This window comes from Aethalodelphis obliquidens, unplaced genomic scaffold, assembly GCF_003676395.1.
Source record: "Aethalodelphis obliquidens isolate GAN/ISIS:26980383/991018 unplaced genomic scaffold, ASM367639v1 scaffold61, whole genome shotgun sequence".
In the NCBI taxonomy this organism is placed as follows: Eukaryota; Metazoa; Chordata; class Mammalia; order Artiodactyla; family Delphinidae; genus Aethalodelphis; species Aethalodelphis obliquidens.
The window spans coordinates 4,382,829-4,398,314 of NW_020838005.1; the positions used below are offsets into that span (position 1 = coordinate 4,382,829).

The 15,486-nt window shown below is 45.1% G+C and overlaps 1 protein-coding gene across 1 annotated transcript in view; it reads right to left on the reverse strand.

Annotated features, from left to right (window-relative positions):
• Positions 1–2,538: 2,538 nt before the first annotated feature.
• The window catches only part of NUGGC (nuclear GTPase, germinal center associated), a 47,886-nt gene continuing 34,938 nt past the window's right edge, over positions 2,539–15,486 (reverse strand). The window contains exons 13-19 of the mRNA XM_027088027.1: positions 14,340–14,504; positions 12,338–12,495; positions 10,735–10,876; positions 9,454–9,562; positions 8,249–8,385; positions 6,151–6,241; positions 2,539–2,750 (exon numbers count right to left, since the gene is read on the reverse strand). Coding sequence (XP_026943828.1) covers positions 2,605–2,750; positions 6,151–6,241; positions 8,249–8,385; positions 9,454–9,562; positions 10,735–10,876; positions 12,338–12,495; positions 14,340–14,504 — 948 coding nt within the window. The 3' untranslated portion in view covers positions 2,539–2,604. The remainder of the gene's footprint in view (positions 2,751–6,150; positions 6,242–8,248; positions 8,386–9,453; positions 9,563–10,734; positions 10,877–12,337; positions 12,496–14,339; positions 14,505–15,486) is intronic.

A 15,486-nucleotide genomic window follows, 5' to 3' on the forward strand; every position in this document is an offset into this window, starting at 1 on the left:
ACTTCTGTTCTGCCCCCAAATAATAACCATTTATCAAGTAGTCTTGAGTACAGTGTGTCAAAAGCATTCTTTTTTTTTTTTTTTTTTTTTTTGTGGTACGCGGGCCTCTCACTGTTGTGCCTCTCCCATTGCGGAGCACAGGCTCCGGACGCGCAGGCTCAGCGGCCATGGCTCACGGGCCCAGCCGCTCCGCGGCATATGGGATCTTCCCGGACTGGGGCACGAACCCGTGTCCCCTGCATCGGCAGGCGGACTCTCAACCCCTGCGCCACCAGGGAAGCCCCCAAAAGCATTCTTGAAAGCATTATTTTAAACTTCCTGGCACCCCTAGTAGTTTCAAGGTAGGTATTACTGTTTTCATATTTTAAAGATAAATAGCCTGAAGCTGAGGGAGTTTAAATGATTTGTGATTCTCGGGGGTTCTTGAAATACTTCTGGGGTCTGGTAGGTCAAACTATTTTTATACTAGAATTAGGACGTTTTTTGCCTTTTTCTTTTTACCATGTTGACCCTTACATGCAAGGTTTAAAAACAAAGATAGTAAAACCACTTGCACCTTAGCATGAACCAAGGCAATGCCACCAAACTATTCTAGTAACTATTGTATTTCTCACTATTCTGCACTTGCAGTTAAAAAAAAAAAGGCCAGTTTCACTTTCAAATGTTCTTAGTGAAATATTATGTTATTAATTCTATTCATTATTGACCCTTAAGTAGATGCCAATTTATGTGACAGAATGGGGAGTACACTTAAAGCCCTCCTACTGCCTCAAAGAAAAGCACTTGTATGGTTCAGTTGTGAGTTGAACTTGACAGTATTTTCATGGAACATCATTTTTGTTTGAAGTGGCATTTGACAGACAAACTATGGTTAATCATACTTAGTTATATGGTGGACATTTTCTCGAAAATGAACAAAATGAAACTATCACTTCAAAGAAAACACCTGACAGTATTTGTTGCCAATGATAAGCTGAACTTTTAGTGGGAAATGGATATTTATAAAACTTGTATCTTCCACCACGAGCTTGACAGATTCCCAGTACTTCAAAACTTTCCTGGTGAAGTTGGTGGAGATATCAACAAATATGATTTTTAGTATTATATAGTGAAATGTCAACATTTGGAAGGTCTGCTTAACCCAGTGAATGAATGTTTTCAAAATGACCAACGCCTGACACCACAATTGGTAAAAGATACATTCAGAATATGAGATAGAAATGTATTTTAATGTAACAGGATATAAAAAAAAATTCACCAGTATGATTTCAGATTCCACACTGCAACTAACCTTTAAGAAACTACCACTTGTCAAGACTGTAGTATCAAAGAAGATATCCAGAAATGACCTAAGAGTCTATTAAAAGACCCTTCTGTATTTCACCTCTGTATCTGTGGGACTGTATTTTTTTCATATTCATTGTCCAAAAAGATTGCAACAGATTGAATGCAGAGACAGATAAGGGAATCCAGCTGTCTTCTATTAAGCCGGAGAATAAAGAGATTTGCAGAAGTGTGAAATAACGTCACTCTTCTTCACTAAATTTTTTTGAAAACTTTTTTTCATAAAAATATGTTATTTATGAAAGCATGTAGTGGGTTTATTATTGTCATTTTAAAATGAATTAGTAGATAATTATTTACAATTTTTCTTGGTTTTAATTCTGAGTGCAGTATATATCAACCGATATAACCCACATCAAAAAATCTCTTTAAGGTTCTCAGTAATTTTTAAGAGTGGGGTCCTGAGATCAAAATGTTTGAGAAGTGCTCATTTTAGATAACAATCCTGAGAAGTGGTAAAGCCGGGTCTCTTATCTGTCTGGCTCTCAACCCACAGAACAACCCATGCTGTTTCCATGGCACAATGTTACCTCCTTACCCAAAAGTCTCATCAGTATTAAAAGGGCAAATAGAATTGGGTCCCTAAAGTTTTATTTTGCAATTTTTTCCCCCAATATTTAAGTTTTTCAATGTTTATTTTTGGTGTTTGCTTTTTATTAAACTATAGTTGATATACAATGTTTTGTTAGTTTCTGGTGTACAGTAAAGCCATTCAGTTATATATATATATATTCTTTTTCATATTCTTTCAATTATAATTTATTACAAGATATTGAATATAGCTCCCTATACTATACAGTAGGACCTTGTTGTTTATCCTTTTTACATATAGTACTTTGTACCTGCTAATCTCAAACTCCTAATGTATCCCTCCCCACCCCATTTCCCCTTTGGTAGCCGTAAGTTTGTTTTCTATGTCTGTGAGTCTGTTTCTGTTTCATAAGTAAGTTCATTTGTATCATATTTTAGATTCCACATATAAGTTTTTTGCTGTTTAGATATTTTTCTCAAGTAAAGCACAAGTTTCTTGTCCCTAAAGCTTTAGACCTTCGTGAGGGTTTCACGATGACTCTTTCTGGCAATAGTAGAAAAATGAAATGATGTTGCTTCGTACTCAGCTTATGACAGAAGTAACAATATACTGAGTTGTCTATAAAGCCCCCCAAAGTTGGGAGGTGTTCTTTATTAGGTTTTAACAAACAGTAGTAAATCTGATTATTTGCCTCCAGGTTTGTATTCCATGGTGCTAAGCCCCAAGAATTAAATCCATGTTTTGGGGGGGCCAGATTTGCTGGGGGACATTCTCAGAAGGAAATCTTGCATGCCCCTACGCAGCAGTGCATTCTCAGCAACCTCCCTCAGGCTCCTGTGCAGCTTCTCCATCTCCTTGTATTCACTTTTGACATCTACAGAAGAGCAGGAAGTAAGCGTTAGGAGTTAGTCTTTTTCAGAAACGTCCCCAGAAAACAAATCCCCCGAGAATCCTGTTCTGACCTCGGTCACCTGTCCCAGAATCTGAACTTGAGAATGGAGCTTAGAGATCAGACAGTCCAGTCAATATGTTTTATAAATAGCTCGATCAAACCAGGCATTCTTGCTCTTATCTTAAGGCTTATCTCAGCATAGGGGGCACCTTGAAAATAAACACAAACCTACCCATAAAAAAGGTCTGGGAAATCACTGAGTCTTTACAAAGGCCTCATAAGTGCTCAGTGGAAGGAGATACAAAGCACACCCCCCACAAAACCTCCCCCAGGTCTTTTCCAGGCATCTCTCTCTCCTTTTCCGATCTCTCTCCCCACAGCTGTGCCCGTTCTAAGGGAATCTGCTCTTACTTTTGGCATCTCAGGCTCTTAGCCCATGACCTGCAATCAAATGGTATCCTTCTGATGGTTAATTTTATGTGTCCACTTGTCTGAGCTGTGGTGCCCAGATATTTGGTCAAATGTTATTCTGGTTGTTTCTGTCAGTATATTTTTGGATGAGCTTTACATTTAAATCAGTGGACTCTGAGTAAAGCAGATTGCCCTCCGCAATGTGGGTGGGCCTCATCTAATCAGATGAAGATCTGACTAAAACAAAAGGCTGGTCTCCCCTGAGCAAGAGGGAATTAATTCTCCAGCAGACTGCTTTTGGACTTGAACTGCAAGTCTTTCTTGTATCTCCAGCCTGCTGGCCTCCCTTATCAGATTTCGGATGCACGAAACTGCCATAGTTGCATGAGCCAATCCCTTAAAATGATCTCTTTCTCTCTCTATATATGGACATACGTATACATTCTATGGTTCTGTTTCTTTGGAGAACCCTGACAAACACAGTCCTCTTTGAAGGGACACTTCAGACTGACCTTGGGGTTGGCTCTGGCATTGCTCCTGGAAGCCCCTCCATCACCCTTGGCTCTATATGCCCGGCATCATGACTCAGACCCACCCACCCTGAGCTGGCCAGTGATGGGAGCCAAGACCTTGACCAAGAAGGGAGTCAGGGGCTTCCCTGGTGGCGCAGTGGTTGAGAGTCCGCCTGCCGATGCAGGGGACGCAGGTTCGTGCCCCGGTCCGGGAAGATCCCACATGCCGCGGAGCGGCTGGGCCCGTGAGCCATGGCCGCTGAGCCTGCGCGTCCGGAGCCTGTGCTCCGCAACGGGAGACGCCACAACAGTGAGAGGCCCGCGTACCGCAAAAAAAAAAAAAAAAAAAAAAGGGAGTCAGAACCCTGAGTCTATTTGTCTTTCTCCTGAGTCTAGAAGGTCTCCCATTTCCTCACTGCCTCTTAAATCGTATTTATCCTTCCAGGCTCCATTCTAGGGCCCAGCTTACTTGAAGCTACCCCAGTGTCCCAGCCCTGAATAACCACTGTCTTCTGCACTGTGGGAATAACAGTCTGGTGCCCAAGTGCATCCCCTCCCTCAGGTTTTTGTTTAAATGTCACATTTCCAGTGAGACCTTCCCTGGCCACCCTGGCCCCTCCTCCGGGACCTCTCTCTCTCCTTCCCTGCTTTATTTTTCTCCATAGCATGTATCGCTCTTTGGCTTGCCACACACTTTATTTATTCTGCTTCCTGTCTACCTTCTGCCCTCTGGGTTGTAAGCTCCATGAAGATGGAGATTTTTGTCTGTACTGGTCACTGCTGTACCCTCAGTACCTAGAACACTGCCCAGCACCTAGGAGGGGGCTGTGGTTTCTCGTAGAGTGAATGCATATAATCTGCTATTGTGATTTACAGTCTTGCACATCTTGTCTTAACAACCAGCTAAGACTCAGAGCAGGCACTGTTTCAGACCTCTTTGGTACCTGGCACAGTACTCCCTACATAGTGTATATTCGCTGGTGATGGGAAGAAAAGGAGACGGTCTTAAATTATGGCAAAGAGTAATTTACATCAAACTCTGGGGAACATTTTCTGTCTGTGAGACCTGGAGAGTCAGGAGACCTTTGACCACTTCGAGGGGGGGTTCTTAGAAGACACGATTGGGTGACTCTAATCTTAAAACAGGTTCAAGACAGATGGTCATGGGAAAGACCGATACACTGCAGTGCAAGGGTGTCGTATCTCCTTCCCAGAGACCACTAGGAACAGGTTAGACGGCCGTCTCACCAGCCAGAATTGGGAGAGAACGATGATTTCCAAAGAAATACGTTAAGTGCAGGACAGATCTTTAGAAGCGGAAATTGTGGCTTTTTCTTTGGAAATAGCCCTGACCACTTTCACCCTGATGGACTCACCAAAGGCAGCAGCTCTTTTTTTTTCCAAGCAGGCAACTGTGCACATAGTTTAAAACCTAAAAGACCCAGTGCAAAGCGAGTCTCTGCCCTCCCCATTCTCCAGCCTCCAGTTCCCCTCCTTAGAGGCGACCAGTGTGACCTGTTGCTGTATATCCCATGGAGATTTTTCTGCATATACAGACAGGAACATATGCTTTTCCTTTTTTCTCTCTCACAAATGGCAACACATTACATGCTTTTTTTTACTTTACAATATATCTTGGAGCTTGTTTCTTACAGCTACATATAAAGCTGCTTTTTTTTAAACCAGTTGCGAGGTCCTCTACTAGTGGTGTAGCTAAGTGAACTTAACCATCACGACCCCTAAGTCTATGGACGGATCTCTGAGGTCTTGACACCATGAACAATGCTGCCCTGAATAACCTTGTGCACGTGCCACTCTGCCATGTATGAGGATATCAGAGGATAAATGCCTAGAAGAAGGATGGCTGGGCCAAAGGATGTGCACATTTTAAATTTTGCTAGCAATTGCCCAGTCGCTGTTTGCACCAGTTTACACTTTCCGGTTTACACCAGGGGACCTGGTGGAGCCCACGGTGGGAAGGGGAGATGGTCGCCTGTACCACATGCCCCTGGTGCTGCATCCCCAGCTTCCCGGTGGATGAAAACAAACCTTCTCCACCACAACCAGAAAATGAGGCTTCTCATGGGAAGATATCAATCTAAAAGAATGGGTTTATGGAGACACCAGGACAGAGGTATGGATTTGACTTTGCCACTTTCCAGCTACGGATCCTCAGCACACTATCTAAGTTTCTGCATCTGCAAAATGGAGCAAGAATGCCTGCCCCTGAGGGTGAATGTAAGAATGTGGTGAGCCGTTGTACACAAAACCCGAATATAATGCTTGATCTCAGCTGGGTGCTCAGCAAAGGAGGGGGCAGTCTTGTTCTTATCATCTCCATCCCTTGCCCTAGAAATTCTTCCTAACTTAATTTCTTTAAATCCAGCAAAGAGCAGCCACAGTTTGGGGGGTAGGGGTGTGGCATCATCACCCTTTATGCAAAGGTTGTATGTATTTACCTGCAAGCTCCTTGTAGAGCCCATCCCCCTGGGACGAAGCAAGGGTCAGCATGGTGGTGACGCTGCCCTTCACCTTCTCCGTGATTCCATTCTACACGACAAAGGACGGTCATTCTGTTAGGAGGGCACAGCCTAAGGGAAAGGAATCTCATGAAAGGGACCCCACCCAATCCCCCAGCCAGAGAGTGTTAGCGACTGGGGTTGTCTTTTGGCAACTTTTTCAAAGTCAGGTCCAAGGGTGGACCGCTTGAGAACACCCTGGGTGACCAGAGTCATCAGGACAACATTTCTGAGGGGTCCCAGCTGCCTTTGTATCTCCTTTCCTAGACTCATGGAAATTGTACCTCTGATGCTGAATGACCAAATCAGGAGTAACGAGGAGGCACAGAGGCGTGGTGGGGGGAGAACAGCCACCGCAGAGACAGAAAAAGAGGCAAAGAGAGGGTCACCGTCCCATTGTCCTATCATGCATTTAGTCACTGCGTAAATGTTTGTTGACCTCCTACATTTCATAATACACCGTGAATATATAACTTTCCAACTACCTGAGAAATGTCTTCTTGCTACTCTCAGTCGTTCTATCAACTAAAACCAGTTTTCCTCTTCTAAGCATCTCTTGCCTCCCGTTGAAAAACACTGGATTCTCCACTAGCCTGACAGAGCCTAGTTTTGAACCTGCATCTCCTGACTCCAAGTCTTATGGTCTTTTCTTCAGTGCACCAGGCTGGGAACCCAAAGCTCTAATCTCGGCTGCATCTGTGAACCTTCTTCTAGTACCTCAGGCCCTTGGCCTCAGCTTCCTTATTTGTGAGATCAGAGAATGGGAACCCTCTGTGGTCTTGCCCAGTTTCACCTTCCTGCATGGCTGTCACTTAAGATACGTTTGTACATGCTCAACGTGCTAATCATTTTTCCGTGGAATTGTTTTCTTGGGCACCTTAAGGGCCGGTTTTTAAACATTCAGTGGGGATTGGCAGCTGTAGAGTTTGGCACATTTTCTGCAGGTATTTGTAGTCGGTGGTAATATGTTAAATGATGGAAACTAAACCACGCCTGGTAAATGAGATACCTCTTAGCCTGGTCCAAGAGATATTACATGCCTTGTATTGTGGAGAAATGTATTTTCCATAACGGTGGTGAAGCGGGGAGAGGAGGTTGTGCAGAAGCAGGTTTCAGGAAGCAGGCTGGTTCAGAGGTGGACGGAAATAGCAAGGAGCCGGGGTCCTCAGGAGGTTGGGAGAGAGTCAGCTAAGCCTGCACTGAGTGCACTGAGGCTCATGAACTTGGAAACCCTATTGGCTTAGGGCCTGGGGTGGGTGGGGGGCAGCCAGCAGTACCTTGGGCTAAAACAAAGAACTTATATTACTTGAGGAGGGGTTGGCTAGCTAAGAGACCCAGGGCTGGGATAAGATCATCCAAGCGTACTTGACAGAAGCACTTAGGTTTGAGGAAACTGTTAGGAACTGTCTTCTGAGATAGACAGCGTCACACCTAAATCTATGCCAGGGACTGTAACAGACTGACCTATAATAGTTGACTGGCATTTATCTATTGGTATTTTATGTAGACAAGTCATTTTCCCTCATTTAAAAAAAAAAATCTGTCTTAAGATTATGCTATTGCTGGAGCCAGGTTATCTGGTCCCAAATCCCCGCTCTGTAACTTACTAGCTGTGTGACCTCTTGATACACCTCTCTTTGCCTCCGTTTTCTCATCTGTAAAATGGGAACAATAATAGTATACTTCACAGAGTTGCTGGGGATTCAATGAACTCATGTTTGTGAAGAGCTTAGGATCCCCTCTAGATATTACAGTTGTCCTAGTGATGACTCAGTAAAGAGGAAAGAGGCAGGAGAGGGCTGGAGGGGCTGCATTTCTGAAGCCACGGTCTCAGAGAGAAGCCCGAGCCAGCATGTGGTGGCAGTGGAGGCTGGCTTCCTCCCCAGAATCATGGCCATCGGTTGGGCACTCTCTAGAGAAGGCATCCGGCTCTATTTGGGCCCAAACAACTACTACTTCTTCTGTCTTCTGTACCTGCTTCCTGTGCTCCCCCAGGAGCCTCTTTGGGACTGGAATTCAAACCATGGATGTCAAATACCTTCAGCTGGTGAAATTGGTGCTGCATCCTTTCTTGAGCCCGTTCGAACATGCCCTCGTCCACCTGCCGGTCCAGCCCTCTTCTGAGGACATCTTTCATTCTTTCACATGCTTTTTTGCCCGTGATCTGAGCTACCTCTGGCAAAAATGATAGTCACAGTCACAGCACAGCAAGGACTTGCTTAGAGACCTTTAGCACCAGAAAGACAGACAAGCAAACAGGGACTTCCCTGGTGGTGCAGTGGTTAAGAATCTGCCTGCCAATGCAGGGGACACGGGTTCAAGCCCTGGTCCGGGAAGATCCCACATGCCGCAGAGCAACTAAGCCAGTGTGCCACAACTACTAAGCCTGTGCTCTAGAGCCCACGAGCCACAACTACTGAAGCCCACGTGCCACAACTAGTGAAGCCCGCGCGCCTACAGCCCGTGCTCTGCAACAAGAGAAGCCACTGCCATGAGAAGCCCGTACACCACAATGAAGAGTGGCCCCCGCTCACCGCAACTAGAGAAAGCCTGTGCGCAGCAACGAAGACCCAACGCAGCCAAAAATAGATAAATAAATTTATTTTAAAAATAAAAAATAAATTTAAAAAGCACATAAAAAAAAGACAAGCAAACAAACTATACACACACACACACATACACACACATATGTATTATACATACCTACCTACATACACATATATATTCATACATGTAGCACCATTTTCTACACCGTGGAAATAGAATAACATGATACAAAACACTAACTCAATATTTAGATCATTTTCATGTTGAAAATCTAATGAGTGAATTAAGCAGAAGCTTCCAAAATTCCAAACTCACCCGCCCACCCCAGAAAAAAAAAGAGTGGAACCGCCAAACCAAGAAGAAGGTGGAAAGTGAGTTTCCAAACAAAGAAAATAAGGATGAGAATTGGATAATGGATTTTATAGTTTAATTAGCTGAGATGCAGCACGGAGAGGAGAAGCAAGGTGTCTAGATAAAGGGTAGACAGAAAGAACTAGAAACACACAGATAGAAATGGGTCATGACTGACCTCTCCCCACACCCTTGCAATTGTTTGGTTTTAATTTGTAGACCAAGAGTGTTATGGGGACTCAGGACACAGGAGGACAAATACTTTGAAGGGGGAGCAGCAGACTAGGATGCTAAAGGAGCCGACAGACCCCGGAGGAGGTGGAAAAGTTACTCTCGGGGGCCCACCTTCGTAACAGGGCTTCAGGTCGTTCTGGACAGAGGTGCTGAGAGACTCATAAATCCTCCTCTTCCTTCTGAGGATGTGTCCCTCCAGGCCTCCCAGGATGGCGCTTATCTGAGAATCCATGTTAACAAAAAGCCATTTGTGACAATCCCTTAACAGAAGCAGGGCAGGGGTTCCCGTGTACGGCCACCGCCTCCTCTGCCCTGTATTATCTATCGTTGGCTGTTCACACGTCTCCACCACTGTGAACTCCTCACAAGCAGGAACTTTTTCTGAAGCACTTTTATATCCCCAAGTGCTTCCCACAGTGCCGGGCACCTCAGAAAACTCGATAACTATTTGCAGAGTTGAACTCGGGTGCATGCAAGCTGCTGGGATGGGGCATTTGGGGGAGGGCGGGGGAGGCACAGGCGATTTCTCTAGTGTTACCCTGTAATTTGGGCTGGGCCTGTGCTGTGGACTGAATAGTCACGTTCCCCCAGATTCTTCTGTTGAAATCTTAAACCCCGATGTGATGGCATTAGGAGGTGGGGCCTTTGGAGGTGATTAGGTCTTAAGGAGGGAGCCCTCCCCATTGGGATGATTCCCCTTATAGACAGGACCCCAGAGAGCTCCTCTGCCCCATCTGCCATGTAAGCACACAGCAAAAAGATGGCCACCCGTGAACCAGGAAGCAGGCCCAACCGGACACCAAACCTGCCTGCGCCTTGATCTTATACTTCCAGTTCCAGAACTGTGAGAAGTAAATTTCTGCTGTTTGTAAGCTGCCTGGTCTACGGTATTTGTTACAGCAGCCCAAACAGACTAAGACAGCCTGGACTAAGCAAATGAGTCCCAGACAAGAGTCTTGAGGCCTCAAAGCTAAAAAATGATCTGCAGAAAAAGACTCTTCTTTAAACTTCACCGCTGTGGATAATACTTCATGATATTGGCAAAAATGATAAAGAAGTCCGTGAGAATGTTACAAGTGGGTTCAAATGTTTATACTTCTAAGGATTCTTTGAAGATTCTTCTTGGGAACGGGGGCTACTTGACCATCTCAGCATTTACTCTTCCTTTCTTCTCAGTGGGACAAAGCTTGCTATGTCTGTAGCAGACTCAGGACCGCTTCTCTTTGCCCCATCCCACTATGTTCTGTATCCCACAGTGCCTGCTATAAGGTCCACCCAGACCCTGGACACTCCAGGGAAACAGGTGGGAAAAGACAGGCAACCTCCAAAATCCTGCTGGGAAGAAAACCACTACCCAACTTCGCTGCCCCCTTCACTTTATAAGGATCTTACCTCCTGGATCAGGAAACTCTTTTTATAGCTATCATATTTCCAGCCATTTCTTATCCCAATTTCCGTCATCTTCTCCTGCAGAGAGTGCTTAAAAGCATCTATGTGGGGCATCAGAGCTGAGCCATCACTGGGCTTCCCAGACCTACAGGGGAAAGCAGGATAAAATGTTAAGAGACAACGGTGGCTATTGTGGGGTTAAAACAAAGAGGAAACTAGCTGGTATTCTTTTACTCATTTTTAAGAGAAGGAGGACGAGATCTAACAGTTACAAAATTCCTATAATGAAGTCCGTGCAATGATGTCCATTTTACAGATGAGAAAGCTGAGGTTCAGAGACGGTAGCTAATGTGTTCAAAGTCACACAGCTAGTAAGTAGCAGGGCCAGACCTTGGGCACTGATCTGTTTAACCTCAAAACTCATAGTCTTTCTGCTGCCCAGGTGTTCCCACTTGAAAGGGTGGGACGAACTACACCTTAAAAGATGGGTAAGATTTAGGGACGTGAAAAGGAGGAGGAGGCATTCTCCACAGGGACGACATAGTGAACTAGGTTTCAGGACATCCCAGGAATAAGAAGCATCAGGTGAGTAGAGGAGAGGGCAGAGGCTTGAAGTCCTAGCTCTCTTCTTATGAGCCTGGGAAGACTATACGATTCCTCCGAATGGCAGTGTGTTCACTTGTAAGAAGACCAGAGCCACTTCAGGGGGTTATGGGGAGGATGTGATGACATGATGCATGCAAAGTGCTTAGCACAAGTCCCTGGTACATCTCAGTTGCTCTTTGCTGTCCTCAGGCTGGTTAAAGCCAGGGGTTGACACTGACAGGGGGGTGGGGAGAGATGGGAAAGGCCAGTTGGAAGCAGGTGGAATGTCTTGAAGGCCGTTCCAAGGAATTTGGAGTTTACCCTACAGATGTGTAAACAGGGGTGGGTGAGCGTAGGTAGAATAGCAGGATTCCAAACACATTTAAAGGAAGGTTGGGGGCATGGGGGTGGAGGCACTGAGTAAGAATCGAGCAAAGGTAGAATGGCTCAAACAGGAGAGGGTGGTAGGCCAGGTGAAATGCCAGGGGCAAAGGAGGGAGACTGGGGACAGGCTGGGGATTCGGAGAGACTGTTTCTGTGGATGGAGAAAAGGATTGGAGGTCAAGGAAAAAGGGAAGGACGGGGCGCTGTGAAGGTTCAAGCCCCCCACCCCACGCTGTGTGAGCACGCTGTGCGTCAAAAGGAAGCAGAGTCATCGTGAGCCACTTTTCCTTTTCTCATTCAGGGAAATTTACAAAGGCCGTGTGTTTCCTTAACTCCACACTCTCCAACCAAAATACCCCTGTCCTGGGCTCAGAATCCCCGGTGCATGTAGGAGATATTTGAAAAATAATGGGAATCATAATATTAATCTGAAAGCAGCATCTCCAGCTGCACTCCAGGTCACCACAGGAAATTTTTAAGTAAACCAAACTAAGGCTTTTGTGTTTTGCCAAAGACTAAGTTTTCCTCCTCAAGTGGCAAGCTACTCCGGACCCTTCCAGATCCAAAGTACAAATTCTTAAAGATGAGCGTTCTTCCCATGTTTGTTCACAGAGGATCCAAGTGAAGGATCCTTTACCTAAAAATGCCTCCAAAAACAGGATCAATCTGTTCATAGATGGGCTGCGTGATGGCTTCGTTCAGATCTATTCTCCCAAGAGTCCTGGAGGCATAGATACCGTTTTTCAGGCAAACCGCTTTCAGAGTCTGGTGAAAACCCTGGTTTCCTCTACTCCTCTGGATAATTAAACAATAAGATAGTGGAGTTAGTAGGTGTTACCTAGAATTCACAGGATCAGAGCTGCACTGCCTTTGGCCAAACACCATTACCAAGAATCACAGAGAAGAGTAGAGACATGATCTTTCAATGTATTATTAAGCTACACAGAGAGGACAGCAGTCACACCTCAAGTTGGCGGGTGCCCCTGCCCTGGGTTCCCAAAGCATCCTCTGCTCTCTGCTTACATACAGCTTTGCGTTTGTCTCTTTACTCATCAGGCTGCTAAACTGGACCATCAGCTGGTTAAGATCAGGCCCGATGTTTCATCCATCGTGATGTCCTCACCATCTGGTCCTGGTATAGGTCATGTTTGATAAGTAAGTGCTAAATGAGCAGTTATTAAATGAAAATGTGCTCTGACTCTACCGCGAGTATGTGTTTTAGGTTTTCCGAGCACAGCCTCGATGTTTTACACTTTTTATTACATATTTGATAAAACGTAACTTGATGTGTATCTCTTTGTAGTATTTTCTCCCAGAGACATAAACTCACACATCGGAAGAAAAAAATAATATGAAGCTAGAGCTATAAGAGACTTGACAAATTTTAGCCACATGGTGATTGATCCTCAGTAAAGAGAATAAAAAATACATTTGCACTGACTGAAATTTCAGTAGAGGCCTTTGTGATCATTAATCAATGATATATGTTTTCAGTGAATGGCCATGTAGCATGGTACAACTGGCATCATAGTATCTCTATCTATCTATCCATATCTATCTTCCCATATCAATCTATCATCTCTCTCTATTTTAATATTCTGCCATTTTTGCTTAATATTATAACATGAGCATTTCCTGAATTCATTGTAAATACTTCCAAAAAATGATTGGAATAACCACGTAATGTCATATGGATGTATCATATCATTAGCATTCTCGTATGATTAGACATTTAGGCTATTTTACTATGTTACCTAAAGATACGATGTTAGTAGATACATGTCTGCCCAAATATCTGATCGCAAGGGCAAGTTGCTTATCAAATAGGAACGCCCTGGGTTGTGCCCATAGTCACAGAGTAAAGAAGCCATTGAAGGGCTGAGGAGAGCGGGGACAGTTCCTGGGATGAAGCCCTGGTAACAGCCTGAAGGTGCCTGATGCTGCTTCTTCCTCCACAAGCACATTGTCTCAGAGGACTGGTCCCCACCTCGTGCCTTTGCCTTCTCAGCACCCACCCACTCATTCACTTTTTGTGATCTGGGATCTTCCACCATCGTATAGAAACAGTTCTCTCCAGGGTCACTTCGTTGCCGATCGCTATGAAACAAATTACCCCAAACTTCATGGCTTAAACAACCACACACCTTTCTTATCTCTCATCCCTTAGAAACCCCATATAACTGTTGAATAATGAAAAGATAAAACAACAATTTGTGTGCCAAGTGAGAGATTATAGGGTGCTTTCTTACTGTGTATCTAATTGATACTTACATCAGCCCTGTGAAATAGATTGGGCAAGTGTTTACCATCCCCATGTTACAGAAGAAAAGTCCCAACAGGCTTAAGTGGGTTTAGGGCCTTGCCCAGGCCTACAGAGAGGATGTTTGGTGGGGCTGGCATTCCAAACAAGACCCTCGGATCCTCAATTCCAGTTCTTTCGGCTGCACGTGTACCCTTCCCTGCGTCCTCACAGTGCACAAACAATTCCCTCAATATGCCTTCCTGTGTGCAATTTTCACTCTCTCCTAATTTCTTCTAGCTCTTTATTTCTTTCAAAAGCAATGGCATAGTGAAAAAAGGGGGAGAATCAGGCGGGCCTCACCGAACATCACGGCTTTGCTTTTTAGAGGGTCACTCACCACCAGGCATGCCCCGAGGATCTGTCGGTAGGAACTCCTGGCATTTCGGACCCCTTCTTGCAGAGGCTGCACTATGTGGGCAAAGCACTGGTCGATGGCCTTCTCCAGCAGCTGTATCTTCTCTTCCACAAATCTCCGTAGGCCACTCACGTGCAAGTATTCGTTCTAGGGACAAGGGCCATCGGGAACGTGAGGCCACCCCCTCCCTAAAGACACCATCTCCTCCAACTCTGCTTTCTTTAAGTGTGTCACCAACACAAGATTTAGCTTGAGCAGATCACCCACGGTGGACTCCTCCCTGTCATCCCCGTAAGGCACCCTTCAGGGCACAGACCTCCTTACGCTTTGTGGGATTGGAGAATCGAACAAATATATCCTCCTGCAACTTTTCCTGGGGTTTCACCCATTAAGCTACTTGAAAGAGTAAATATTTTTTAAAAATCCAGTTGTCATTAAAAGAGATTTTTCCAATGGCATCGGATTCAACGAATATTTAATGAACTTCGTGCACAAAGCAGTTTTGGAGGAGAGGGTTTCTCAAACTTTAACGTGCATAGAAACCATCAGAAGAGTTGGTTCAAACCCAAGGGCCTGGGATTCTACATTGCTAGCGAGCCCCAGGTAATACTGATCTTCTGGATCCTGCTTTAAATAAACAGCAAAGCTACAGGACCACAGAAATAAGGACTTGGTTCCTGCTTCAAAGGAGAATAGTCTTGTCAGGGAAGAAAATATCTATTCAAGTAATACAAGGGAGTGACCGCCAGGGGTGGTTCTAGGTTCCAAACTGGGAACTCTGTAGTGTCTGTCCCCTGTATGAGAACCCTGGGGACCACACGGTGCCTGACTGCAGTGGAAAGAAACCACACTCCTTAGCTCATCACTTAAGGTCCTTCGTGACCAGAACTCAATCAATTTCTCCAGCACCACCAGCTCTCTGTTTGCCCAAAAGGTCCTCCCACGTAGCTGCCTCCGAACTTTCTACCATTCCCCAAACGTGTCATCCTTTTGGTCCTTTGCATGTGCTCTTCCCATGTTCTCATACTCCCAAAGCTCAAAAGTCACTTTCCATGTGATGCGCTCCCTGACTCCCCGGGCAGAGTTGGGGCGCTCTTTCCTGGGCTCCCGTTGCATTTAGGACACCCCT